At 46.7% G+C, this 27976-nt stretch overlaps 1 protein-coding gene across 1 annotated transcript in view; it reads right to left on the reverse strand.

Annotated features, from left to right (window-relative positions):
- Nucleotides 1-2982: 2982 nt before the first annotated feature.
- LOC110515683 (galanin receptor type 1-like) overlaps nucleotides 2983-27976 on the reverse strand; it is a 42661-nt gene continuing 17667 nt past the window's right edge. Inside the window, exons 2-3 of the mRNA XM_036964493.1 lie at nucleotides 26672-26737; nucleotides 2983-4500 (exon numbers count right to left, since the gene is read on the reverse strand). Of these exons, the coding sequence (XP_036820388.1) occupies nucleotides 4180-4500; nucleotides 26672-26737 (387 nt within the window). The 3' untranslated portion in view covers nucleotides 2983-4179. The remainder of the gene's footprint in view (nucleotides 4501-26671; nucleotides 26738-27976) is intronic.

Genomic DNA, 27976 nt, shown 5'->3' on the forward strand with positions numbered 1-27976 from the left:
TGATCAAGACATGTTGTCCTCCATTTTGTTTTACCAATACAAGACCAGTGGTGACCAAGACATGTTGTCCTCCATTTTGTTTTACCAATACAAGACCAGTGGTGACCAAGACATGTTGTCCTCCATTTTGTTTTACCAATACAGGACCAGTGGTGACCAAGACATGTTGTCCTCCATTTTGTTTTACCAATACAGGACCAGTGGTGACCAAGACATGTTGTCCTAAATTTTGTTTTACCAATACAGGACCAGTGGTGACCAAGACATGTTGTCCTCCATTTTGTTTTACCAATACAAGACCAGTGGTGACCAAGACATGTTGTCCTCCATTTTGTTTTTACCAATACAGGACCAGTGGTGACCAAGACATGTTGTCCTCCATTTTGTTTTACCAATACAAGACCAGTGGTGACCAAGACATGTTGTCCTCCATTTTGTTTTTACCAATACAGGACCAGTGGTGACCAAGACATGTTGTCCTCCATTTTGTTTTTACCAATACAGGACCAGTGGTGACCAAGACATGTTGTCCTCCATTTTGTTTTTACCAATACAGGACCACTGGTGACCATAGCTGATGAATATAAGACATGCTGGGTGGGAATGTAGAAAAGTACTTATACACAGTACATGAATTACACAGGGGTAAAATCTTACAAACATTTAACATCTATACTGACGCTTAAACTATTCCACAGAGACTTAAATGTGTATTATTTCATGCAAATGCACAAACACATTGATCAATGCAGGCGAGCATCACTCCACTGTAGGCCCGTGTTCTAAACGGCACACTCTTCCCATATACAGTGCACTACTTTTGACTAGACTTATAATCAAAGTAGTGCACTAAATAGTGAATAAGGTGCCATTTGGGACGTCCACCTTAAAAGTAGTAATCGCCCGAAGAGTTGACAAGTTTAAAATTAAAATTCATTTGTACTGTCAGACAGTTTCAGTTCAGAGTTTCAATTTTCAACGAAGAGTAAAGTCAAGTGGATCCTTCAGCTCCTCCTCTACTTTTCCACTAGCTTACGGTTATTATATATGTTTTGTTCTGTTATCTCTAACCTAAAAAAATATATCGTTTTAATAAAAAGCCCCGCAGGAATACTGCTGGTAGTTTCCGTAATGTTTCAAACTCACCCTCCTTCCACATGTATTCAATGAAAAAGTCATCAGTCAGGTAAGTCAGTGGCGGTCAGGTAAGCCTGATGGAGAGTTCCATCAATCAGAGGTTTCAGAAGCTGAAGAGTTGGTCTTGTGTTGCCAGATCTGTGTGTTTGGAATATATAAGCGTCTTGCTGACCACTGGCTGTAATTCAAAAATGTTCTCCAGATCATCTGCTTTCACAGTTGATCAGTGTCAATTGATTGTGAGGCCTAATCCAATCCGAATCCAAATCAATTAGTCAAATCTCCCCATCTAAGTCAGTGCCATGTCTCAGTTCTCCAAAATCACCCTGATTAACAGTATCGCCAATCACAGGCCTCAGTTGAAGAGTGTGTCTGCATTGGCTGTTTCAGGTCTTGTGTGTTTAAAAGTCTCGTCACAAATTCAAAAATGAAACAAATCCAGCATTTGAAGAGTAAGTTTGGCTGCTTCATCTGTTGGGGGGTCGCAATCTGATGGGTCCCATCCCCAGGCCCCAGTCCCAGTCACACCCTCAATCCCAGTCTTGTCCCAGTCCCAGTCTGGTCCCAGTCCCAGTCTTGTCCCAGTCTTGTCCCAGTCCCAGTCTGGTCCCAGTCTTGTCCCAGTCCCAGTCGTGTCCCAGTCCCAGTCTTGTCCCAGTCTTTTCCCAGTCCCAGTCTAGTCCCAGTCCCAGTCTTGTCCCAGTCTTGTCCCAGTCCCAGTTTTGTCCCAGTCCCAGTCTTGTCCCAGTCCCAGTCTTGTCCCAGTCCCAGTCTTGTCCCAGTTCCAGTCTTGTCCCAGTCCCAGTCATGTCCCAGTCTTGTCCAAGTCTTGTCCCAGTCTTGTCCAAGTCTTGTCCCAGTCCCAGTCTTGTCCCAGTCCCAGTCTTGTCCCAGTCTTGTCCCAGTCCCAGTCTTGTCCCAGTCCCAGTCTTGTCCCAGTCCAAGTCTTGTCCCAGTCTTGTCCCAGTCCCAGTCTGGTCCCAGTCTTGTCCCAGTCCCAGTTTTGTCCCAGTCCCAGTCTTGTGCCAGTCTTGCCCCAGTCCCAGTCTTGTCCCAGTCCCAGTCTCGTCCCAGTCTTGTCCCAGTCCCAGTCTTGTCCCAGTCTTGTCCCAGTCCCAGTCTTGTCCCAGTCCCAGTCGTGTCCCAGTCCCAGTCTTGTCCCAGTCCCAGTCTTGTCCCAGTCTTGTCCCAGTCTTGTCCCAGTCTTGTGCCAGTCTTGTCCCAGTCCCAGTCTTGTCCCAGTCTTGTCCCAGTCTTGTCCCAGTCCCAGTCTTGTCCCAGTCTTGTCCCAGTCCCAGTCTTGTTCCAGTCCCAGTCTTGTCCCAGTCCCAGTCTTGTCCCAGTCCCAGTCTTGTCCCAGTCTTGTCCCAGTCCCAGTCTTGGCCCAGTCCCAGTCTTGCCCCAGTCCCAGTCTTGTCCCAGTCCCAGTCTTGTCGCAGTCTTGGTCCATCCCCAGTCTTGTCCCAGTCTTGTCCCAGTCTTGTCCCAGCCCCAGTCTTGTCCCAGTCCCAGTCTTGTCCCAGTCCCATTCTTGTCCCAGTCCCAGTCTTGTCCCAGTCCCAGTCTTGTCCCAGTCTTGTCCCAGTCCCAGTCTTGTTCCAGTCCCAGTCGTGTCCCAGTCCCAGTCTTGTCCCAGTCCCAGTCTTGTCCCAGTCTTGCCCCAGTCCCAGTCTTGTCCCAGTCCCAGTCTTGTCCCAGTCTTGTCCCAGTCCCAGTCTTGGCCCAGTCCCAGTCTTGGCCCAGCCCCAGTCTTGTCCCAGTCCCAGTCTTGTCCCAGTCTTGGTCCAGCCCCAGTCTTGTCCCAGTCTTGTCCCAGTCTTGGTCCAGCCCCAGTCTTGTCCCAGTCTTGTCCCAGTCTTGTCCCAGCCCTAGTCTTGTCCCAGTCCCAGTCTTGTCCCAGTTTTGTGGTGTGGTGTCAGATGTTAGTGGTAATATAATGTGTGGTCTCAGATATTAGTGGTAATAGAATGTGTGGTGTGGTGTCAGATTTAGTGGTAATAGAGTGTGTGGTGTCAGATATTAGTGGTAATAGAGTGTGTGGTGTCAGATATAATGGTAATAGGATGTGTGGTGTGGTGTCAGATATTAGTGGTAATAGAGTGTGTGGTGTCAGATGTTAGTGGTAATAGAATGTGTGGTGTCAGATATTAGTGGTAATAGAGTGTGTGGTGTCAGATATTAGCGGTAATAGAGTGTGTGGTGTCAGATATTAGTGGTAATAGAGTGTGTGGTGTCAGATATTAGTGGTAATATAGTGTGTGGTGTCAGATTTAGTGGTAATAGAGTGTGTGGTGTCAGATTTAGTGGTAATATAGTGCAGATATTAGTGGTAATAGAATGTTAGGTGTCAGATATTAGTGGTAATAGAATGCGTAGTGTTAGATATTAGTGGTAATAGAATGTTTGGTGTCAGATGTTAGTGGTAATAGAATGTGTGGTGTCAGAAATTAGCGGTAATAGAGTGTGTGGTGTGGTGTCAGATTTTAGTGGTAATAGAGTGTGTGGTGTCAGATATAGTGGTAATAGAGTGTGTGGTGTCAGATGTTAGTGGTAATAGAATGTGTGGTGTCAGATATTAGTGGTAATAGAGTGTGTGGTGTGGTGTCAGATATTAGTGGTAATAGAATGTATGCTGTCAGATATTAGTGGTAATAGAGTGTGTGGTGTCAGATATGAGTGGTAATAGAGTGTGTGGTGTCAGATATTAGTGGTAATAGAGTGTGTGGTGTGGTGTCAGATATTAGTGGTAATAGAACATGTGGTGTCAGATATTAGTGGTAATAGAGTGTGATGTGTCAGATATTAGTGGTAATAGAATGTGTGGTGTCAGATATTAGTGGTAATAAAGTGCGTGGTGTCAGATATTACTGGTAATAGAGTGTGTGGTGTCAGATTTAGTGGTAATATAATGTGTGGTGTCAGATATTAGTGGTAATAGAATGTGTGGTGTCAGATATTAGTGGTAATAGAATGTGTGGTGTCAGATATTAGTGGTAATAAAGTGCGTGGTGTCAGATATTACTGGTAATATAGTGTGTGGTGTCAGATATTAGTGGTAATAGAGTGTGTAGTTGAGAAGTTCTCCATTCGGATTCGCACCACCTTCTCCTGTGGGGGTGGAGGATAGAGGAACCGGCAGGTGAACACCTGGCGACAGGCCTTCCGGAAGTTCTCTGACAGAAAGGCGTACAGGATGGGGTTGATGCAGGAGTTCCCGTACGCCAGGCAGTGGGAGATGATCCGTAACGCGAAGGAGGCGTCGTTGAGCGGGAACACTCCAAACTCCACCCACATGGCGATGATGTGATGAGGCATCCAACAGGTCAGGAAGGCTGCGACCACCAGGAGGACCGTCTGGGCTGTCTGGAGGAGGAGGAGAGGGGGAGGGGAGGAGAGGGGAGTGGGGGAGGGGGAGGAGAGGGGAGGGGGGAGCGGGGAGGGGGAGGAGAGGAGAGGGGGAGAGGAGGGGGAGGAGGGAGTAGAGGGGAGTGGGGGAGGGGAGGAGAGGGGGGAGTGGGGGAGTGGGGAGGGGGAGGAGGAGGAGAGAGGAGGGAGTAGAGGGGAGTGGGGGAGGGGGAGGAGAGGGGAGAGAGGGAGGAGGGAGAGGGGGAGGAGGGAGGGAGAGGGGGAGGAGGAGGGGAATGGGGGAGGGAGAGGGAGGTGGGAGAGGAGGGGAAGGTGGAGGAGGAGGAGGAGATGAATGTTTATTAATGTGCTCCGATGAAGCCTGTTTTCCCTAGGCAGACGTTAGAAGTAATACGAGAGGTTAACTCCAAGCTGTGACTGATTACAGAGTCCCGCATCACCAGGGGACTCACAGTATCTGATATTCGAGAGAGTCTGATCAGGAGAGAGAACTGGCAACAATGTGCCTCATCAAACAATAGAAAAGCTGCCTCACAAGCTCCCCAATTCATCATTGAGAAGGTACCGTATGAGAGCTCTGTATCTGTAAAGGATATGTCTGCTTCAATGGCTCGATGTCTCAGCCTGGGAAGTTTGCTGGTGAAATGTAATTGTTTAATTTCTAAAGAGCCACTCAGATTCACCTCAATATTAACAGTGTGTATGTAATGCCTAGGGGCCAGAGGCTTTCAAACCAAATCATAATCCTACACATCTGATATGAGTAATACACTCAGTTTGATAAGGGTTCTTCAGCTGTCCCACATATGAGAACCTTTTTTGGTGTCCAGGAGAATCCTTTTGGGTTCCAGGCAGAACCCTTTTGGGTGTCCAGGTAGAACCCTTTTGGGTTCCAGGTAGAACCCTTTTGGGTTCCAGGCAGAACCCTTTTTGGCGCCCAGGTAGAACCCTTTTGGGTTCCACCCTCTGTGGAAAGGGTTCTTCATATAACTTAAAATGCTTCTACCTGGACACCAAAAGGGTTCTACGCAGAACCAAACAGGGTTCTCCTATGGGGGACAACCAAAGAACCCTTTCAGGTTCTAGATAGCACCTTTTTAACTAAGAGTGTATTAGAACTGGTACTTTGCATATTGTAGTGTATTCCAGGGGTGACCAGGACGCGAACCCAGGTCCAGGGGTAGCCTTGACCGGGACGCGAACCCAGGTCCAGGGGTAGCCATGACCGGGACACGAACCCAGGTCCAGGGGTAGCCTTGACCGGGACACGAACGAGGTCCAGGGTTAGCTTTGACCGGGACACGAACCCAGGTCCAGGGGTAGCCTTGACCGGGACACGAACCAGGTCCAGGGGTAGCTTTGACCGGGACACGAACCAGGTCCAGGGGTAGCTTTGACCGGGACACAAACCCAGGTCCAGGGTAGCCATGACAGGGACGCGAACCCAGGTCCAGGGGTAGCCATGACCGGGACACGAACCAGGTCCAGGGGTAGCCATGACCGGGACATGAACCCAGGTCCAGGGTTAGCCTTGACCGGGACGTGAACCCAGGTCCAGGAGTAGCCTTGACCGGGACACGAACCAGGTCCAGCCAACACCTCAACCATTACGCCAAGAGGTCCAAACCTCTTTACAAGGTCGTTAGGTGTTAAGTTAACACTGCTGAGAACAACTACAAAGAACAACTACAACACTGCTGACACAAAGAACTACAACACTGCTGACACAAAGAACTACAACACTGCTGACACAAAGAACTACAACACTGCTGACACAAAGAACTACAACAACACTGCTGACACAAAGAACTACAACACTGCTGACACAAAGAACTACAACACTGCTGACACAAAGAACTACAACACTGCTGACACAAAGAACTACAACACTGCTGACACAAAGAACTACAACACTGCTGACACAAAGAACTACAACACTGCTGACACAAAGAACTCCACGTCATTAGAGACCCCTACACGTCAACCCTCTTCACATTGTTAGAGACGCCACACGTCGTTTGTTGTCTGAACTGGTGTCCTATCAGATGGCAGACTGAATAATTGAAGGCATTGATTAACGTGATCAGTCTGCGGTGTTACACAAAGACCCACTTGACAAAGAACCGAACGATTCAGGAAGAACACTGAACGATGATCCCAAACAGTCAATCATATTTTTGATGATAACGTTTATATGAGATTCTATTTCAGGGGCGATGCTTTTGCAAACACAATTTTCTGATGATGCCACACAAAGACAGGAGAAGCTCTCTCTCTCTCTCTCTCTGGAAGACGTCAATGGAGTTCTGGCATCAGCTTCCTGCCTGAAAGACTCCCTGGTAGAAAACAATCTGTGTGTGTGTGTTTATGTTCATGTGTGTGTGTGTGTGTGTGTGTGTGTGTGTTTGTGTGTCTGAACAGTCAAGTGTCTGTCTGGGCCTTTGTGTTTCTCCTGGCTGTCTGTTAAAGGCTGCTGATGTGGGTTGGTGGGCGGTTCAGCAAAAGGTAATTCAGCCACTCAGCATTGTAGGAGCAGCTACAGGTCCATCAAAACAACACTGACTACAGACCACGGCACTGCAAACAACACTGACTACAGACCACGGCACTTCAAACAACACTGACTACAGACCACGACACTTCAAACAACACTGACTACAGACCACGGCACTTCAAACAACACTGACTACAGACCACGACACTGCAAACAACACTGACTACAGACCACGGCACTGCAAACAACACTGAATACAGACCACGGCACTGCAAACAACACTGAATACAGACCAACACTGAGTACAGACCACGGCACTTCAAACAACACTGAGTACAGACCACGGCACTGCAAACAACACTGACTACAGACCACGGCACTTCAAACAACACTGACTACAGACCACGACACTGCAAACAACACTGACTACAGACCACGGCACTGCAAACAACACTGAATACAGACCAACACTGAGTACAGACCACGGCACTTCAAACAACACTGAGTACAGACCACGGCACTGCAAACAACACTGACTACAGACCACAACACTGAAAACAACACTGAGTGCAGACCACGGCACTGCAAACAACACTGAGTACAGACCACGGCACTGCAAACAACACTGACTACAGACCACGACACTTCAAACAACAATGACTACAGACCACGGCACTTCAAACAACACTGACTACAGACCACGGCACTTCAAACAACACTGACTACAGACCACGACACTTCAAACAACACTGACTACAGACCACGACACTGCAAACCACTGACTACAGACCACGGCACTTCAAACCACTGACTACAGACCACGACACTTCAAACAACACTGACTACAGACCACGGCACTGCAAACAACACTGACTACAGACCACGGCACTGCAAACAACACTGACTACAGACCACGACACTTCAAACAACACTGACTACAGACCACGACACTTCAAACAACACTGACTACAGACCAACACTGACTACAGACCACGGCGCTGCAAACAACACTGACTACAAACCACGACACTACAGACCAACACTGACTACAGACCACGACACTTCAAACAACACTGACTACAGACCAACACTGACTACAAACCACGACACTTCAAACAACACTGACTACAGACCACGACACTTCAAACAACACTGACTACAGACCACGGCACTTCAAACAACACTGACTACAGACCAACACTGACTACAGACCAACACTGAATACAGACCAACACTGACTACAGATCACGACACTTCAAACAACACTGACTACAGACCACGACACTTCAAACAACACTGACTACAGACCACGGCACTTCAAACAACACTGACTACAGACCAACACTGACTACAGACCAACACTGACTACAGACCAACACTGACTACAGATCACGACACTGTACACAACACTGACTACAGACCACGACACTGCAAACAACACTGAATACAGACAAACACTGAGTACAGACCAAGGCACTTCAAACAACACTGAGTACAGACCACGGCACTGCAAACAACACTGACTACAGACCACAACACTGCAAACAACACTGAGTGCAGACCACGGCACTGCAAACAACACTGAGTACAGACCACGGCACTGCAAACAACACTGACTACAGACCACGACACTTCAAACAACAATGACTACAGACCACGGCACTTCAAACAACACTGACTACAGACCACGGCACTGCAAACCACTGACTACAGACCACGGCACTTCAAACCACTGACTACAGACCACGACACTTCAAACAACACTGACTACAGACCACGGCACTGCAAACAACACTGACTACAGACCACGGCACTGCAAACAACACTGACTACAGACCACGACACTTCAAACAACACTGACTACAGACCAACACTGACTACAGACCACGGCACTGCAAACAACACTGACTACAGACCACGGCACTGCAAACAACACTGACTACAGACCACGACACTTCAAACAACACTGACTACCGACCACGGCACTGCAAACAACACTGACTACAAACCACGACACTACAGACCAACACTGACTACAGACCACGACACTTCAAACAACACTGACTACAGACCAACACTGACTACAAACCACGACACTTCAAACAACACTGACTACAGACCACAACACTTCAAACAACACTGACTACAGACCACGGCACTTCAAACAACACTGACTACAGACCAACACTGACTACAGACCAACACTGACTACAGACCAACACTGACTACAGATCACGACACTTCAAACAACACTGACTACAGACCACGACACTTCAAACAGTTTCTCTTAATCTTTTACTCTGAAGATCAAATCATATAACTGACTGAGTTGATGTGTTACTGTCCTATTGATCACATCATATAACTGACTGAGTTGATGTGTTACTGTCCTATTGATCAAATCATATAACTGACTGAGTTGATGTGTTACTGTCATATTGATCACATCATATAACTGACTGAGTTGATGTGATACTGTCATATTGATCACATCATATAACTGACTGAGTTGATGTGTTACTGTCATATTGATCACATCATATAACTGACTGAGTTGATGTGATACTGTCATATTGATCACATCATATAACTGACTGAGTTGATGTGATACTGTCATATTGATCACATCATATAACTGACTGAGTTGATGTGTTACTGTCCTATTGATCACATCATATAACTGACTGAGTTGATGTGTTACTGTCCTATTGATCACATCATATAACTGACTGAGTTGATCAAATGACACTCCAAACAGTTTCTCTAAATCTTTCACTCTGCAGATCACATCATATAACTGACTGAGTTGATGTGATACTGTCCTATTGATCACATCATATAACTGACTGAGTTGATCAAATGACACTCCAAACAGTTTCTCTAAATCTTTCACTCTGCAGATCACATCATATAACTGACTGAGTTGATGTGACACTGTCCTGTTAATGCTAAACTGAATCTCTATACAACATGACAAAGTTTACATTGTTTAATATATGATGTTTACTTTGTCAGATATCAGACCTGTTACTATATCGGACCTGTAGGCAATGTGCCTGTCTGTCTGTCTGTCTGTCTGTCTGCCTGTCTGCCTGCCTGTCTGTCTGCCTGTCTGTTTGCCTGCCTGTCTGTTTGCCTGCCTGTTTGCCTGCCTGTCTGTTTGCCTGCCTGTCTGTCTGTCTGCCTGTCTGTTTGCCTGCCTGTCTGTTTGCCTGCCTGCCTGTCTGTCTGTCTGTCTGCCTGCCTGTCTGTCTGTCTGCCTGTCTGTTTGCCTGCCTGTCTGTTTGCCTGCCTGCCTGTCTGTCTGTCTGTCTGTCTGTCTGTCTGTCTGCCTGCCTGCCTGTCTGTCTGTCTGCCTGTCTGTCTGCCTGCCTGTCTGTTTGCCTGCCTGCCTGTCTGTCTGTCTGCCTGCCTGCCTGCCTGCCTGTCTGCCTGTCTGTCTGCCTGCCTGCCTGCCTGTAAGAAGCAATATGATTGAAATAATATTTGTAAGGGACAGATGGAAACGTCTACTGTAAAATCAATTGAACACCCCGTCATAGAATGAACTCAAAATAATGATTACGACCACAAGTAACAATAACAATAAATCAGTTTGACAACCCTGTCCTGTCCTGTTAAATCAGTTTGACAACCCTGTCCTGTCCTGTTAAATCAATTGAACACCCTGTCATAGAATGACCTCAAAATAATGATTACGACCACAAATAACAATAACTGTAGCGACCCTGTGTTTATAAAGGTAGATATCGACTTTGCTTTTGAGGCACAATCGATCCCACACAGGGCTATGGGTTTAGAAGGTTGAGGGTTCACTGACGACCACAGAGGAGCTCTACCTGCCTGTTTCGTTACACTTCGATCAGAGCCGGCCAGAAGGTTGAGGGTTCACTGACGACCACAGAGGAGCTCTACCTGCCTGTTTCGTTACACTACAATCAGAGCCGACGAGAAGGTTGAGGGTTCACTGACGACCACAGAGGAGCTCTACCTGCCTGTTTCGTTACACTACGATCAGAGCCGGCCAGAAGGTTGAGGGTTCACTGACGACCACAGAGGAGCTCTACCTGCCTGTTTCGTTACACTACGGTCAGAGCCGGCCAGAAGGTTGAGGGTTCACTGACGACCACAGAGGAGCTCTACCTGCCTGTCTCATTACACTACGATCAGAGCCGACCAGAAGGTTGAGGGTTCACTGACGACCACAGAGGAGCTCTACCTGCCTGTTTCGTTACACTACGATCAGAGCCGGCTGCAGACAATCATCAGCTAGAAGGAAATCAGATTTTCAACATTTTGATGACATATTTATAATGATATAAAATATATGAAACCAATTTCCCAATCAACAGGTTTCTGTGCCAATGCACCACACAACCAATAAACAAAGCATACTGACTTCGGGCTCTTCAATATCATGTTTTAAGTTTTCAAGACGACAATAACTCGACAAACAGAAAACACCTTATAGGTTTACCCAGTATAGAAGGCTTGGCTTGACAATCTCTGAATGTCATAAAAAAAAAAAAAGTTTAGTAAAACATGTCTCTTTCCAGTCATCGATTGGCTGCTGCACAGGGCTGGCAGGTAGACTAGTGGTTAGAGTGGAGGGGTGGCTGGTAGTCTAGTGGTTAGAGTGGAGGGGTGGCTGGTAGCCTAGTGGTTAGAGTGGAGGGGCGGCAGGTAGCCTAGTGGTTAGAGTGGAGGGGCGGCAGGTAGACTAGTGGTTAGAGTGGAGGGGCGGCAGGTAGCCTAGTGGTTAGAGTGGAGGGGCGGCAGGTAGACTAGTGGTTAGAGTGGAGGGGCGGCAGGTAGACTAGTGGTTAGAGTGGAGGGGCTGGCAGGTAGACTAGTGGTTAGAGTGGAGGGGCGGCAGGTAGACTAGTGGTTAGAGTGGAGGGGCGGCAGGTAGCCTAGTGGTTAGAGTGGAGGGGCGGCAGGTAGACTAGTGGTTAGAGTGGAGGGGCGGCAGGTAGACTAGTGGTTAGAGTGGAGGGGCGGCAGGTAGCCTAGTGGTTAGAGTGGAGGGGCGGCAGGTAGCCTAGTGGTTAGAGTGTTGGACTAGTAACCAGCAGGTAGACTAGTGGTTAGAGCGTTGGGCCAGTAACCAGCAGGTAGACTAGTGGTTAGAGTGTTGGGTCGGTAACCAGCAGGTAGCTTAGTGGTTAGAGTGTTGGACTAGTAACCAGCAGGTAGCCTAGTGGTTAGAGTGTTGGGTCAGTAACCAGCAGGTAGCCTAGTGGTTAGAGTGTTGGACTACTAACCAGCACGTAGCCTAGTGGTTAGAGTGTTGGGTCAGTAACCAGCAGGTAGCCTAGTGGTTAGAGTGTTGGACTAGTAACCAGCAGGTAGCCTAGTGGTTAGAGTGTTGGGTCAGTAACCAGCAGGTAGCCTAGTGGTTAGAGTGTTGGACTAGTAACCAGCAGGTAGCCTAGTGGTTAGAGTGTTGGACTAGTAACCAGCAGGTAGCCTAGTGGTTAGAGTGTTGGACTAGTAACCAGCAGGTAGACTAGTGGTTAGAGCATTGGACTAGTAACCAGCAGGTAGACTAGTGGTTAGAGTGTTGGACTAGTAACCAGCAGGTAACCTAGTGGTTAGAGTGTTGGACTAGTAACCAGCAGTTAATCTAGTGGTTAGAGTGTTGGACTAGTAACCAGCAGGTAGTCTAGTGGTTAGAGTGTTGGATTAGTAACCAGCAGGTAGACTAGTGGTTAGAGTGTTGGACTAGTAACCAGCAGGTAGACTAGTGGTTAGAGTGTTGGACTAGTAACCAGCAGGTAGACTAGTGGTTAGAGTGTTGGGTCAGTAACCAGCAGGTAGCCTAGTGGTTAGAGCGTTGGGTCAGTAACCAGCAGGTAGCCTAGTGGTTAGAGTGTTGGACTACTAACCAGCAGGTAGCCTAGTGGTTAGAGTGTTGGGTCAGTAACCAGCAGGTAGCCTAGTGGTTAGAGTGTTGGACTAGTAACCAGCAGGTAGCCTAGTGGTTAGAGTGTTGGGTCAGTAACCAGCAGGTAGCCTAGTGGTTAGAGTGTTGGACTAGTAACCAGCAGGTAGCCTAGTGGTTAGAGTGTTGGACTAGTAACCAGCAGGTAGCCTAGTGGTTAGAGTGTTGGACTAGTAACCAGCAGGTAGACTAGTGGTTAGAGCATTGGACTAGTAACCAGCAGGTAGACTAGTGGTTAGAGTGTTGGACTAGTAACCAGCAGTTAATCTAGTGGTTAGAGTGTTGGACTAGTAACCAGCAGGTAGTCTAGTGGTTAGAGTGTTGGATTAGTAACCAGCAGGTAGACTAGTGGTTAGAGTGTTGGACTAGTAACCAGCAGGTAGACTAGTGGTTAGAGTGTTGGACTAGTAACCAGCAGGTAGACTAGTGGTTAGAGTGTTGGGTCAGTAACCAGCAGGTAGCCTAGTGGTTAGAGCGTTGGGTCAGTAACCAGCAGGTAGCCTAGTGGTTAGAGTGTTGGACTAGTAACCAGCAGGTAGTCTAGTGGTTAGAGTGTTGGACTAGTAACCAGCAGGTAGCCTAGTGGTTAGAGCGTTGGGTCAGTAACCAGCAGGTAGCCTAGTGGTTAGAGTGTTGGACTAGTAACCAGCAGGTAGCCTAATGGTTAGAGTGTTGGACTAGTAACCAGCAGGTAGCCTAGTGGTTAGAGTGTTGGACTAGTAACCAGCAGGTAGACTAGTGGTTAGAGTGTTGGACTAGTAACCAGCAGGTAGTCTAGTGGTTAGAGTGTTGGACTAGTAACCAGCAGGTAGCCTAGTGGTTAGAGCATTGGACTAGTAACCAGCAGGTAGACTAGTGGTTAGAGTGTTGGACTAGTAACCAGCAGGTAACCTAGTGGTTAGAGTGTTGGACTAGTAACCAGCAGTTAATCTAGTGGTTAGAGTGTTGGACTAGTAACCAGCAGGTAGTCTAGTGGTTAGAGTGTTGGACTAGTAACCAGCAGGGTAGCCTAGTGGTTAGAGTGTTGGACTAGTAACCAGCAGGTAGACTAGTGGTTAGAGTGTTGGATTAGTAACCAGCAGGTAGACTAGTGGTTAGAGTGTTGGACTAGTAACCAGCAGGTAGACTAGTGGTTAGAGTGTTGGGTCAGTAACCAGCAGGTAGCCTAGTGGTTAGAGCGTTGGGTCAGTAACCAGCAGGTAGACTAGTGGTTAGAGTGTTGGACTAGTAACCAGCAGGTAGCCTAGTGGTTAGAGTGTTGGACTAGTAACCAGCAGGTAGCCTAGTGGTTAGAGTGTTGGACTAGTAACCAGCAGGTAGCCTAGTGGTTAGAGTGTTGGACTAGTAACCAGCAGGTAGCCTAGTGGTTAGAGTGTTGGGTCAGTAACCAGCAGGTAGCCTAGTGGTTAGAGTGTTGGACTAGTAACCAGCAGGTAGCCTAGTGGTTAGAGCATTGGACTAGTAACCAGCAGGTAGCCTAGTGGTTAGAGTGTTGGACTAGTAACCAGCAGGTAGCCTAGTGGTTAGAGTGTTGGGCCAGTAACCAAAAGGTTGCTGTATCAAATCCCCGTAGCTGTCAAGGTAAAAATCTGTCGTTCTGCCATCTGAACAAGGCAGTTAATTGGAACCACCCATCCCGGATCCGGGATAATTGTCATCAACGGTCAAATAATCTTACTAGAAAATATTTATATTCATGAAATCACAAGTGAAATATAGCGAAACACAGCTTAGCCTTTTGTTAATCACCCGGTGGTCTCAGATTTAGAAATTATGCTTTACAGCGAAAACAATACAAGCGTTTGTGTAAGTTTATCGATATACTAACAAAACATTATGTACACCTAGCGGCAGGCAACTTGGTCACGAAAATCAGAAAAGCAATCGAATTAATCATTTACCTTTGATGATCTTCGGATGTTTTCACTCACGAGACTCCCAGTTAGACAGCAAATGTTCCTTTTGTTCCATAAAGATATTTTTTTTATATCCAAATACCTCCGTTAGTTTGATGCGTTATGCCCAGGAATCCACCGGAAATAGAGGTCACGACAACGCAGACCATACCAGACCATAAATCACCATACCCCATAATGACATCACCATACCCCATAATGACATCACCATACCCCATAATGACACCACCATACCCCATAATGACATCACCATACCCCATAATGACATCACCATACCAGACCATAAATCACCATACCCCATAATGACATCACTATACCCCATAATGACATCACCATACCCCACAATGACATCACCATACCCCATAATGACATCACCATACCCCATAATGACATCTTCATACCCCATAATGACATCACCATACCCCACAATGACATCACCATACCCCGTAATGACATCATCATACCCCATAATGACACCACCATACCCCATAATGACATCTTCATACCCCATAATGACATCACCATACCCCATAATGACATCACCATACCCCATAATGACATCACCATACCAGACCATAAATCACCATACCTCATAATGACATCACCATACCCCATAATGACATCACCATACCCCATAATGACATCACCATACCCCATAATGACATCTTCATACCCCATAATGACATCACCATACCCCATAATGACATCACCATACCCCATAATGACATCTTCATACCCCATAATGACATCACCATACCCCATAATGACATCACCATACCAGACCATAAATCACCATACCCCATAATGACATCACCATACCAGACCATAAATCACCATACCAGACCATAAATCACCATACCCCATAATGACATCACCATACCCCAAAATGACATCACCATACCCCAAAATGACATCACCATACCCCACAATGACATCACCATACCCCACAATGACATCACCATACCCCACAATGACATCACCATACCCCACAATGACATCACCATACCCCATAATGACATCACCATACCCCATAATGACATCACCATACCCCATAATGACATCACCAAACCCCATAATGACATCATCAAACCCCATAATGACATCATCATACCCCATAATGACATCACAATACCCCATAATGACATCACCAAACCCCATAATGACATCATCAAACCCCATAATGACATCTTCATACCCCATAATGACATCACCATACCCCATAATGACATCACCATACCCCATAATGACATCACCATACCAGACCATAAATCACCATACCCCATAATGACATCACCATACCCCATAATGACATCACCATACCCCATAATGACATCACCATACCCCATAATGACATCTTCATACCCCATAATGACATCACCATACCCCATAATGACATCACCATACCTCATAATGACATCACCATACCCCATAATGACATCACCATACCCCATAATGACATCACCATACCCCATAATGACATCACCATACCTCATAATGACAAAGGAAAACTACTTTTTAGGCATTTTTGCTAATTTATAAAAGTAAAATAAAAGACTTAAATATCAAATGTACATAAGTATTCAGACCCTTTACTCAGTACTTTGAAGCACCTTTGGCAGCGATTACAGCCTTGACTCTTCTTGAGTATGAGCTTGGCACACCTGTATTTGGGGAGTTTCTCCCATTGTTCTCTGCAGATCCTCTCAAGCTCTGTCAGGTTGGATGGGGGAGCATTGTTGCACAGCGATTTTCAGGTCTCTCCAAAGATGTTCGATTGGGTTCAAGTCTGGGCTCTGACTGGGCTACTCAAGGACATTCAGAGACTTGTCTCGAAGCCACTACTGCGTTGTCTTGGCTGTGTGCTTAGGGTCGTTGTCCTGTTGGAAGATGAACCTTCGCCCCAGTCTGTCCTGAGCCATCTGGAGCAGGTTTTCATCAAGGATCTCTCTGTACTTTGCTCCGTTCATCTTTACCTCGATCCTGACTAGTCTCCCAGTCCCTGCAGCTGAAAAACATCCCCACAGTATGATGCTGCCACCACCATGCTTCACCGTAGGGATGGTGCCAGACGTGAGGCTTGTTATTCAGGCCAAAGAGTTCAATCTTGGTTTCATCAGACCAGATCATTTTGTTTCTCATGGTCTGAGTGTCTTTAAGTGCCTTTTTACAAACTCCAAGTGGGCTGCCATGTGCCTTTTACTGAGAAATAGATTCCGTCTGCCCACTCTACCATAAAGGCCTGATTGGTGGAGTGCTGCAGAGATTGTTGTCCTTCTGGAAGGTTATTCCATCTCCACAGTGGAACACTTGAGCTCAGTCAGAGTGACCATCGGGTTCTTGTTCACCTCCCGGACCAAGGCCCTTCTTCCCTGATTGCTCAGTTTGTCCGGGCGGCCAGCTCTAGGTAGAGTCTTGGTGGTTCCAAACTTCTAACATTTAAGAATGATGGAGGCCACTGTGTTCTTGGGGACCTTGTTTTGGTTACCTTTCCCAGATCTGTGCCTCGACACAATACTGTCTCGTAGCTCTACAGACAATTCCTTCGTCCTCATGGCTTGGATTTTGCTCAGACATGCACTGTCAACTGTGGGACCTTATATAGACAAAACACACTACCCTCCCCTGTCCCCCCCAAAACACACTACCCTCCCCTGTCCCCCCCAAAACACACTACCCTCCCCTGTCCCCCCCAAAACACACTACCTTCCCTGTCCCCCCAAAACACACTACCCTCCCCTGTCCCCCCCAAAACACACTACCCTCCCCTGTCCCCCCCAAAACACACTACCCTCCCCTGTCCCCCCCAAAACACACTACCCTCCCCTGTCCCCCCCAAAACACACTACCCTCCCCTGTCCCCCCCAAAACACACTACCTTCCCTGTCCCCCCAAAACACACTACCCTCCCCTGTCCCCCCCCAAAACACACTACCCTCCCCTGTCCCCCCCAAAACACACTACCCTCCCCTGTCCCCCCCAAAACACACTACCCTCCCCTGTCCCCCCCAAAACACACTACCTTCCCTGTCCCCCCAAAACACACTACCCTCCCCTGTCCCCCCCAAAACACACTACCCTCCCCTGTCCCCTCCAAAACACACTACCCTCCCCTGTCCCCCCCAAAACACACTACCCTCCCCTGTCCCCCCCAAAACACACTACCCTCCCCTGTCCCCCCCAAAACACACTACCTTCCCTGTCCCCCCAAAACACACTACCCTCCCCTGTCCCCCCCAAAACACACTACCCTCCCCTGTCCCCCCCAAAACACACTACCCTCCCCTGTCCCCCCCAAAACACACTACCCTCCCCTGTCCCCCCCAAAACACACTACCCTCCCCTGTCCCCCCCAAAACACACTACCCCCCCTGTCCCCCCCAAAACACACTACCCTCCCCTGTCCCCCCCAAAACACACTACCCTCCCCTGTCCCCCCCAAAACACACTACCCTCCCCTGTCCCCCCCAAAACAAACTACACTCCCCTGTCCCCCCCAAAACACACTACCCTCCCCTGTCCCCCCCAAAACACACTAGCATCCCCTGTCCCCTCCAAAACACACTACCCTCCCCTGTCCCCCCCAAAACACACTACCTTCCCCTGTCCCCCCCAAAACACACTACCTTCCCCTGTCCCCCCCAAAACACACTACCCGCCCCTGTCCCCCCCAAAACACACCGAACCCTCCCCTGTCCCCCCCAAAACACACCGAACCCTCCCCTGTCCCCCCCAAAACACACTACCCTCCCAAGGCAACAAAATCAGTTTGACAACCCTCCCCTCCCCTGTTAAATCAGTTTGACAACCCTCCCATCCCCTGTTAAATCAGTTTGACAACCCTCCCCTTCCCTGTTAAATCAGTTTGACAACCCTCCCCTCCCCTGTTAAATCAGTTTGACAACCCTCCCCTCCCCTGTTAAATCAGTTGGACAACCCTCCCCTCCCCTGTTAAATCAGTTTGACAACCCTCCCCTGTTAAATCAGTTTGACAACCCTCCCCTGTTAAATCAGTTTGACAACCCTGTCCTGTCCTGTTAAATCAGTTTGACAACCCTCCCCTCCCCTGTTAAATCAGTTTGACAACCCTCCCCTCCCCTGTTAAATCAGTTTGACAACCCTCCCCTGTTAAATCAGTTTGACAACCCTCCCCTCCCCTGTTAAATCAGTTTGACAACCCTCCCCTCCCCTGTTAAATCAGTTTGACAACCCTCCCCTCCCCTGTTAAATCAGTTTGACAACCCTCCCCTCCCCTGTTAAATCAGTTTGACAACCCTCCCCTGTCCTGTTAAATCAGTTTGACAACCCTCCCCTCCCCTGTTAAATCAGTTTGACAACCCTCCCCTCCCCTGTTAAATCAGTTTGACAACCCTCCCCTGTTAAATCAGTTTGACAACCCTCCCCTGTTAAATCAGTTTGACAACCCTCCCCTCCCCTGTTAAATCAGTTTGACAACCCTCCCCTCCCCTGTCCTGTTAAATCAGTTTGACAACCCTCGCCTCCCCTGTTAAATCAGTTTGACAACCCTCCCCTCCCCTGTTAAATCAGTTTGACAACCCTCCCCTCCCCTGTTAAATCAGTTTGACAACCCTCCACTGTCCTGTTAAATCAGTTTGACAACCCTCCCCTCCCCTGTTAAATCAGTTTGACAACCCTCCCCTGTCCTGTTAAATCAGTTTGACAACCCTCCCCTGTCCTGTCCTGTTAAATCAGTTTGACAACCCTCCCCTGTCCTGTTAAATCAGTTTGACAACCCTCCCCTCCCCTGTTAAATCAGTTTGACAACCCTGTCCTGTCCTGTTAAATCAGTTTGACAACCCTCCCCTGTCCTGTTAAATCAGTTTGACAACCCTCCCCTCCCCTGTTAAATCAGTTTGACAACCCTGTCCTGTCCTGTTAAATCAGTTTGACAACCCTCCCCTCCCCTGTTAAATCAGTTTGACAACCCTCCCCTCCCCTGTTAAATCAGTTTGACAACCCTCCCCTGTCCTGTTAAATCAGTTTGACAACCCTCCCCTGTTAAATCAGTTTGACAACCCTCCCCTCCCCTGTTAAATCAGTTTGACAACCCTCCCCTCCCCTGTTAAATCAGTTTGACAACCCTCCCCTGTCCTGTTAAATCAGTTTGACAACCCTCCCCTGTCCTGTTAAATCAGTTTGACAACCCTCCCCTCCCCTGTTAAATCAGTTTGACAACCCTCCCCTCCCCTGTTAAATCAGTTTGACAACCCTGTCCTGTCCTGTTAAATCAGTTTGACAACCCCCCCTCCCCTGTTAAATCAGTTTGACAACCCTCCCCTCCCCTGTTAAATCAGTTTGACAACCCTCCCCTCCCCTGTCCTGTTAAATCAGTTTGACAACCCTCGCCTCCCTTGTTAAATCAGTTTGACAACCCTGTCCTGTCCTGTTAAATCAGTTTGACAACCCCCCCTCCCCTGTTAAATCAGTTTGACAACCCTCCCCTCCCCTGTTAAATCAGTTTGACAACCCTCCCCTCCCCTGTCCTGTTAAATCAGTTTGACAACCCTCCCCTCCCCTGTTAAATCAGTTTGACAACCCTCCACTGTCCTGTTAAATCAGTTTGACAACCCTCCCCTCCCCTGTTATATCAGTTTGACAAACCTCCCCTCCCCTGTTAAATCAGTTTGACAACCCTCCCCTCCCCTGTCCTGTTAAATCAGTTTGACAACCCTCCCCTGTCCTGTTAAATCAGTTTGACAACCCTCCCCTCCCCTGTTAAATCAGTTTGACAACCCTCCCCTCCCCTGTTAAATCAGTTTGACAACCCTCCCCTGTCCTGTTAAATCAGTTTGACAACCCTCCCCTGTCCTGTTAAATCAGTTTGACAACCCTCCCCTCCCCTCCCCTGTTAAATCAGTTTGACAACCCTCCCCCCTCTGTTAAATCAGTTTGACAACCCTCCCCTCCCCTGTTAAATCAGTTGGACAACCCTCCCCTCCCCTGTTAAATCAGTTTGACAACCCTCCCCTCCCCTCCCCTTTTAAATCAGTTTGACAACCCTCCCCCCTCTGTTAAATCAGTTTGACAACCCTCCCCTCCCCTCCCCTGTTAAATCAGTTTGACAACCCTCCCCCCTCTGTTAAATCAGTTTGACAACCCTCCCCTGTCCTGTCCTGTTAAATCAGTTTGACAGCCCTCCACTGTCCCTTAAGCAATATGGTTTATTTCTGCACCCTTTTTCCTGGAATCTGTGATGTTCAACCCTGAATGATCTCTGCAGCTCTTCTCATAGACGTCTTCCAGATTCGCTACTGAGCAATTGAGAGGTAGCTAGATTGAAGATAAAGCCTGCATCCCTATTGACACCCGATTCCCCTACATAGTGCACTACTGTTGCACAGGGCAGTGGTGAAAAGTTAGTGCACCCTAGAGAATAGGGGCCGTTTGAGACGCAGAGTCCCAAGGTTGAAGGTACGTGAGTTGCTATAGTTACTGTCTATCTCTGGTTGTCGTTACACCACGTGTAGAGGAGAGACGAGGGAGGATGGAGGGAGGGAGGGAGGGAGGGAGGGAGGGGAGAGGGAGGGGGGATATCAGGAGGGAGGGAGGGGGGGGAGAGGGGGGGGGGGATATAAGGAGAGAGGGGAGGGGGGAATCAGGCTCTTTCTAACAGGTTACTCTACTGAGTAGCTGTGTTCCACTCTCTCACATCACTGTCCTCACTAACTCTGATACCAGGAGGGAGGGAGGGAGGGAGGGAGGGAGGGAGGGAGGGAGGGAGGGAGGGAGGAGGGGAGGAAGGGGGGGAGGGGAGGGAGGGAGGGGAGGTGGGGAGGGAGGGAGGGAGGTGGGGAGGGAGGGAGGGAGGGAGGGAGGGAGGGAGGGAGGGGAGGGGAGGATATCAGGCTCTTTCTAACAGGTTACTCTACTGAGCAGCGGTGTTCCACTCTCTCACATCACTGTCCTCACTAACTCTGATATCAGGAGGGAGGGAGAAGGGGGGGAGGGAGGGAGGGATGGGAGGGGAGGGGAGAGAGGGGTGGATATCAGGCTCTTTCTAACAGGTTACTGTACTGAGCAGCTGAGTTCCACTCTCTCACATCATAAGCATCATTATTTTTTTCAGTCTGTTATTTTTCTCCTCAACAGTTAACAAGGTAACTCTGTAACCACTGGTAAAGGTGCTGTCTCTCTATTAGGGCGCATTAGGCTGGATGGGAGTAGAGAGCTGTGGTGTCTGTGGAACAGATAGATAGATAGATGGATGGGAGAGGAGAGCTGTGGTGTCTGTGGAACAGATAGATAGATAGATGGATGGGAGCAGAGAGCTGTGGTGTCAGGGGAACAGATAGATAGATAGATAGATGGATGGGAGCGGAGAGCTGTGGTGTCAGGGGAACAGATAGATAGATGGGAGCTGAGTCCTGTGGTGTCAGGGGAACAGATAGAAAGATGGATGGGAGCTGAGTGCTGTGGTGGGAGGGGGGAGAGCTGTGGTGGGAGGGGGAGCAGATAGATAGATGGGAGCTGAGTGCTGTGGTGTCAGGGGAACAGATAGATAGATGGATAGGAGCTGAGTGCTGTGGTGGGAGGGGGGAGAGAGCTGTGGTGGGACGGGGAGCAGAGAGCTGTGGTGTCAGGGGAACAGATAGATAGATAGATAGATAGATGGATGGGAGGGGAGAGCTGTGGTGTCAGGGGAACAGATAGATAGATGGATGGATGGGAGCGGAGAGCTGTGGTGTCAGGGGAACAGATAGATAGATGGATGGGAGCTGAGTGCTGTGGTGTCAGGGGAACAGATAGATAGATAGATGGGAGCTGAGTGCTGTGGTGTCAGGGGAACAGATAGATAGATGGATGGATGGGAGCGGAGAGCTGTGGTGTCAGGGGAACAGATAGATAGATGGATGGGAGCTGAGTGCTGTGGTGTCAGGGGAACAGATAGATAGATGGATGGGAGTGGAGAGCTGTGGTGTCAGGGGAACAGATAGATAGATGGATGGATGGGAGCGGAGAGCTGTGGTGTCAGGGGAACAGATAGATAGATGGATGGGAGCTGAGTGCTGTGGTGTCAGGGGAACAGATAGATAGATAGATGGGAGCTGAGTGCTGTGGTGTCAGGGGAACAGATAGATAGATGGATGGATGGATGGGAGCGGAGAGCTGTGGTGTCAGGGGAACAGATAGATAGATGGATGGATGGGAGCTGAGTGCTGTGGTGTCAGGGGAACAGATAGATAGATGGGAGCTGAGTGCTGTGGTGTCAGGGGAACAGATAGATAGATGGATGGATGGGAGCAGAGAGCTGTGGTGTCAGGGGAACAGATAGATAGATGGGAGCTGAGTGCTGTGGTGTCAGGGGAACAGATAGATAGATAGATGGATGGGAGCAGAGAGCTGTGGTGTCAGGGGAACAGATAGATAGATTGATGGGAGTGGAGAGCTGTGGTGTCAGGGGAACAGAGATAGGTGGATGGGAGTGGAGAGCTGTGGTGTCAGGGGAACAGATAGATAGATAGATGGATGGGAGCAAGAAGACACTATTACCAACAGTTGGTTGGAGGTAAAACATGAACTATTCTAGTCACTATTACCAACAGTCAGTAGTCAGTATTACCAACAGTCAGTATTACCAACAGTCAGTATTACCAACAGTCAGTATTACCAACAGTCAGTAGTCAGTATTACCAACAGTCAGTAGTCAGTATTACTAACAGTCACTATTACCAACAGTCAGTAGCCACTATTACCAACAGTCAGTATTACCAACAGTCAGTAATACCAACAGTCAGTATTACCAACAGTCAGTAGTCACTATTACCAACAGTCAGTATTGCAAACAGTCAGTAGTCAGTATTACCAACAGTCAGTATTACCAATAGTCAGTATTGCAAACAGTCAGTAGTCACTATTACCAACAGTCAGTATTACCAACAGTCAGTAGTCACTATTACCAACAGTCAGTAGTCACTATTACCAACAGTCAGTGTTACCAAGAGTCAGTAGTCACTATTACCAACAGTCAGTAGTCACTATTACCAACAGTCAGTATTACCAACAGTCAGTATTACCAACAGTCAGTAGTCAGTATTACCAACAGTCAGTAGTCACTATTACCAACAGTCAGTATTACCAACGGTCACTATTACCAACAGTCAGTATTATCAACAGTCAGTAGTCACTATTACCAACAGTCAGTATTACCAACAGTCAGTAGTCACTATTACCAACAGTCAGTAGTGACTATTACCAACAGTCAGTAGTCACTATTACCAACAGTCAGTATTACCAACAGTCAGTAGTCACTATTACCAACAGTCAGTAGTCACTATTACCAACAGTCAGTATTACCAACAGTCAGTAGTCAGTATTACCAACAGTCAGTATTACCAACAGTCAGAAGTCAGTATTACCAACAGTCAGTAGTCAGTATTACCAACAGTCAGTAGTCAGTATTACCAACAGTCAGTAGTCACTATTACCGACAGTCAGTATTACCAACAGTCAGAAGTCAGTATTACCAACAGTCAGTAGTCACTATTACCAACAGTCAGTATTACAAACAGTCAGTAGTCACTATTACCAACAGTCAGTATTACCAACAGTCAGAAGTCAGTATTACCAACAGTCAGTAGTCAGTATTACCAACAGTCAGTAGTCACTATTACCAACAGTCAGTAGTCACTATTACCAACAGTCAGTAGTCAGTATTACCAACAGTCAGTAGTCAGTATTACCAACAGTCAGTAGTCACTATTACCGACAGTCAGTATTACCAACAGTCAGTAGTCAGTATTACCAACAGTCAGTAGTCACTATTACCAACAGTCAGTATTACAAACAGTCAGTAGTCACTATTACCAACAGTCAGTATTACCAACAGTCAGAAGTCAGTATTACCAACAGTCAGTAGTCAGTATTACCAACAGTCAGTAGTCACTATTACCAACAGTCAGTAGTCACTATTACCAACAGTCAGTAGTCACTATTACCAACAGTCAGTAGTCACTATTACCAACAGTCAGTAGTCAGTATTACCAACAGTCAGTAGTCACTATTACCAACAGTCAGTAGTCACTATTACCAACAGTCAGTAGTCAGTATTACCAACAGTCAGTAGTCAGTATTACCAACAGTCAGTAGTCAGTATTACCAACAGTCAGTAGTCAGTATTACCAACAGTCAGTAGTCAGTATTACCAACAGTCAGTATTATCAACAGTCAGTAGTCACTATTACCAACAGTCAGTAGTCAGTATTACCAACAGTCAGTAGTCAGTATTACCAACAGTCAGTAGTCAGTATTACCAACAGTCAGTAGTCAGTATTACCAACAGTCAGTATTATCAACAGTCAGTAGTCACTATTACCAACAGTCAGTAGTCAGTATTACCAACAGTCAGTAGTCAGTATTACCAACAGTCAGTAGTCAGTATTACCAACAGTCAGTAGTCAGTATTACCAACAGTCAGTATTATCAACAGTCAGTAGTCACTATTACCAACAGTCAGTAGTCAGTATTACCAACAGTCAGTAGTCAGTATTACCAACAGTCAGTATTACCAACAGTCAGTATTATCAACAGTCAGTAGTCACTATTACCAACAGTCAGTATTACCAACAGTCAGTAGTCAGTATTACCAACAGTCAGTAGTCAGTATTACCAACAGTCAGTAGTCACTATTACCAACAGTCAGTAGTCAGTATTACCAACAGTCAGTATTACCAACAGTCAGTAGTCACTATTACCAACAGTCAGTATTACCAACAGTCAGTAGTCACTATTACCAACAGTCAGTAGTCACTATTACCAACAGTCAGTATTACCAACAGTCAGTATTACCAACAGTCAGTAGTCACTATTACCAACAGTCAGTATTACCAACAGTCAGTAGTCAGTATTACCAACAGTTGGTTGGAGGTAAAGCATGACCTTGTCCAAAGATGTGTGTATGTGTTACGTTGGAGTCACAGGTGTATCAACAGAGAAATAGGTGTTATTTTGGAGTCACAGGTGTATCAATAGAGAAACAGGTGTAACAACAGAGAAACAGGTGTATCAACAGAGAAACAGGTGTTATGTTGGAGTCACAGGTGTATTAACAGAGAAACAGGTGTTATGTTGGAGTCACAGGTGTATTAACAGAGAAACAGGTGTTATGTTGGAGTCACAGGTGTATTAACAGAAAAACAGGTGTTATGTTGGATCACAGGTGTATCAACAGAGAAACAGGTGTATCAACAGAGAAACAGGTGTATCAACAGAGAAACAGGTGTATCAACAGAGAAACAGGTGTATCAACAGAGAAACAGGTGTAACAACAGAGAAACAGGTGTAACAACAGAGAAACAGGTGTATTTAACAGAGAAACAGGTGTATTGACAGAGAAACAGGTGTATCAACAGAGAAACAGGTGTATCAACAGAGAAACAGGTGTTATCAACAGATAAACAGGTGTACCAACAGTCAGTATTACCAACAGTCAGTAGTCACTATTACCAACAGTCAGTATTACCAACAGTCAGTAGTCAGTATTACCAACAGTTGGTTGGAGGTAAAGCATGACCTTGTCCAAAGATGTGTGTATGTGTTACGTTGGAGTCACAGGTGTATCAACAGAGAAATAGGTGTTATTTTGGAGTCACAGGTGTATCAACAGAGAAACAGGTGTTATGTTGGAGTCACAGGTGTATCAACAGAGAAACAGGTATATCAACAGAGAAACAGGTGTATCAACAGAGAAACAGGTGTTATGTTGGAGTCACAGGTGTATCAACAGAGAAACAGGTGTATCAACAGAGAAACAGGTGTATCAACAGAGAAACAGGTGTATCAACAGAGAAACAGGTGTACCTTTCTTTTTGAGCGTTCTGATTTCTTGGACATATTCTTCATCTTCTTGTGGAGATGGAATAACACCTGAAGAGGAAAAGGAAACGCATCATCAACACAACAGTCTGAACACATTCAGTTATCTCTATACTTGGAATTCAATCGTGATAAACAGTTAGCGGTTAGCAGTTAGCGGTTAGCGGATAGCGGTTAGCAGTTAGCGGTTAGCGGTTGAATGCATAAACGTTTCATTTGTATTTATTTATCTATTTATTTCACTTTTATTTAACCACGTAGACATTTATAACTGCGACCTGGCCAAGAGAAAGCAAAGGAGTGCGACACAAACAACAACACAGAGTTACACATGGAATAAACAACAACACAGAGTTACACATGGAATAAACAACAACACAGAGTTACACATGGAATAAACAACAACACAGAGTTACACATGGAATAAACAACAACACAGAGTTACACATGGAATAAACAACAACACAGAGTTTCACATGGAATAAACAACACAGAGTTACACATGGAATAAACAACAACACAGAGTTACACATGGAATAAACAACAACACAGAGTTTCACATGGAATAAACAACACAGAGTTTCACATGGAATAAACAACAACACAGAGTTTCACATGGAATAAACAACACAGAGTTACACATGGAATAAACAACAACACAGAGTTTCACATGGAATAAACAACAACACAGAGTTACACATGGAATAAACAACAACACAGAGTTTCACATGGAATAAACAACACAGAGTTTCACATGGAATAAACAACAACACAGAGTTACACATGGAATAAACAACAACACAGAGTTACACATGGAGTAAACAACAACACAGAGTTACACATGGAGTAAACAACACAGAGTTACACATGGAATAAACAACAACACAGAGTTTCACATGGAATAAACAACACAGAGTTACACATGGAATAAACAACACAGAGTTTCACATGGAATAAACAACAACACAGAGTTTCACATGGAATAAACAACAACACAGAGTTACACATGGAATAAACAACAACACAGAGTTTCACATGGAATAAACAACACAGAGTTTCACATGGAATAAACAACAACACAGAGTTACACATGGAATAAACAACAACACAGAGTTACACATGGAATAAACAACAACACAGAGTTTCACATGGAATAAACAACAACACAGAGTTTCACATGGAATAAACAACAACACAGAGTTTCACATGGAATAAACAACAACACAGAGTTTCACATGGAATAAACAACACAGAGTTTCACATGGAATAAACAACAACACAGAGTTACAC

The sequence above is a fragment of the Oncorhynchus mykiss genome, chromosome 26 (genome assembly GCF_013265735.2).
Source record: "Oncorhynchus mykiss isolate Arlee chromosome 26, USDA_OmykA_1.1, whole genome shotgun sequence".
Lineage (NCBI taxonomy): Eukaryota > Metazoa > Chordata > Actinopteri > Salmoniformes > Salmonidae > Oncorhynchus > Oncorhynchus mykiss.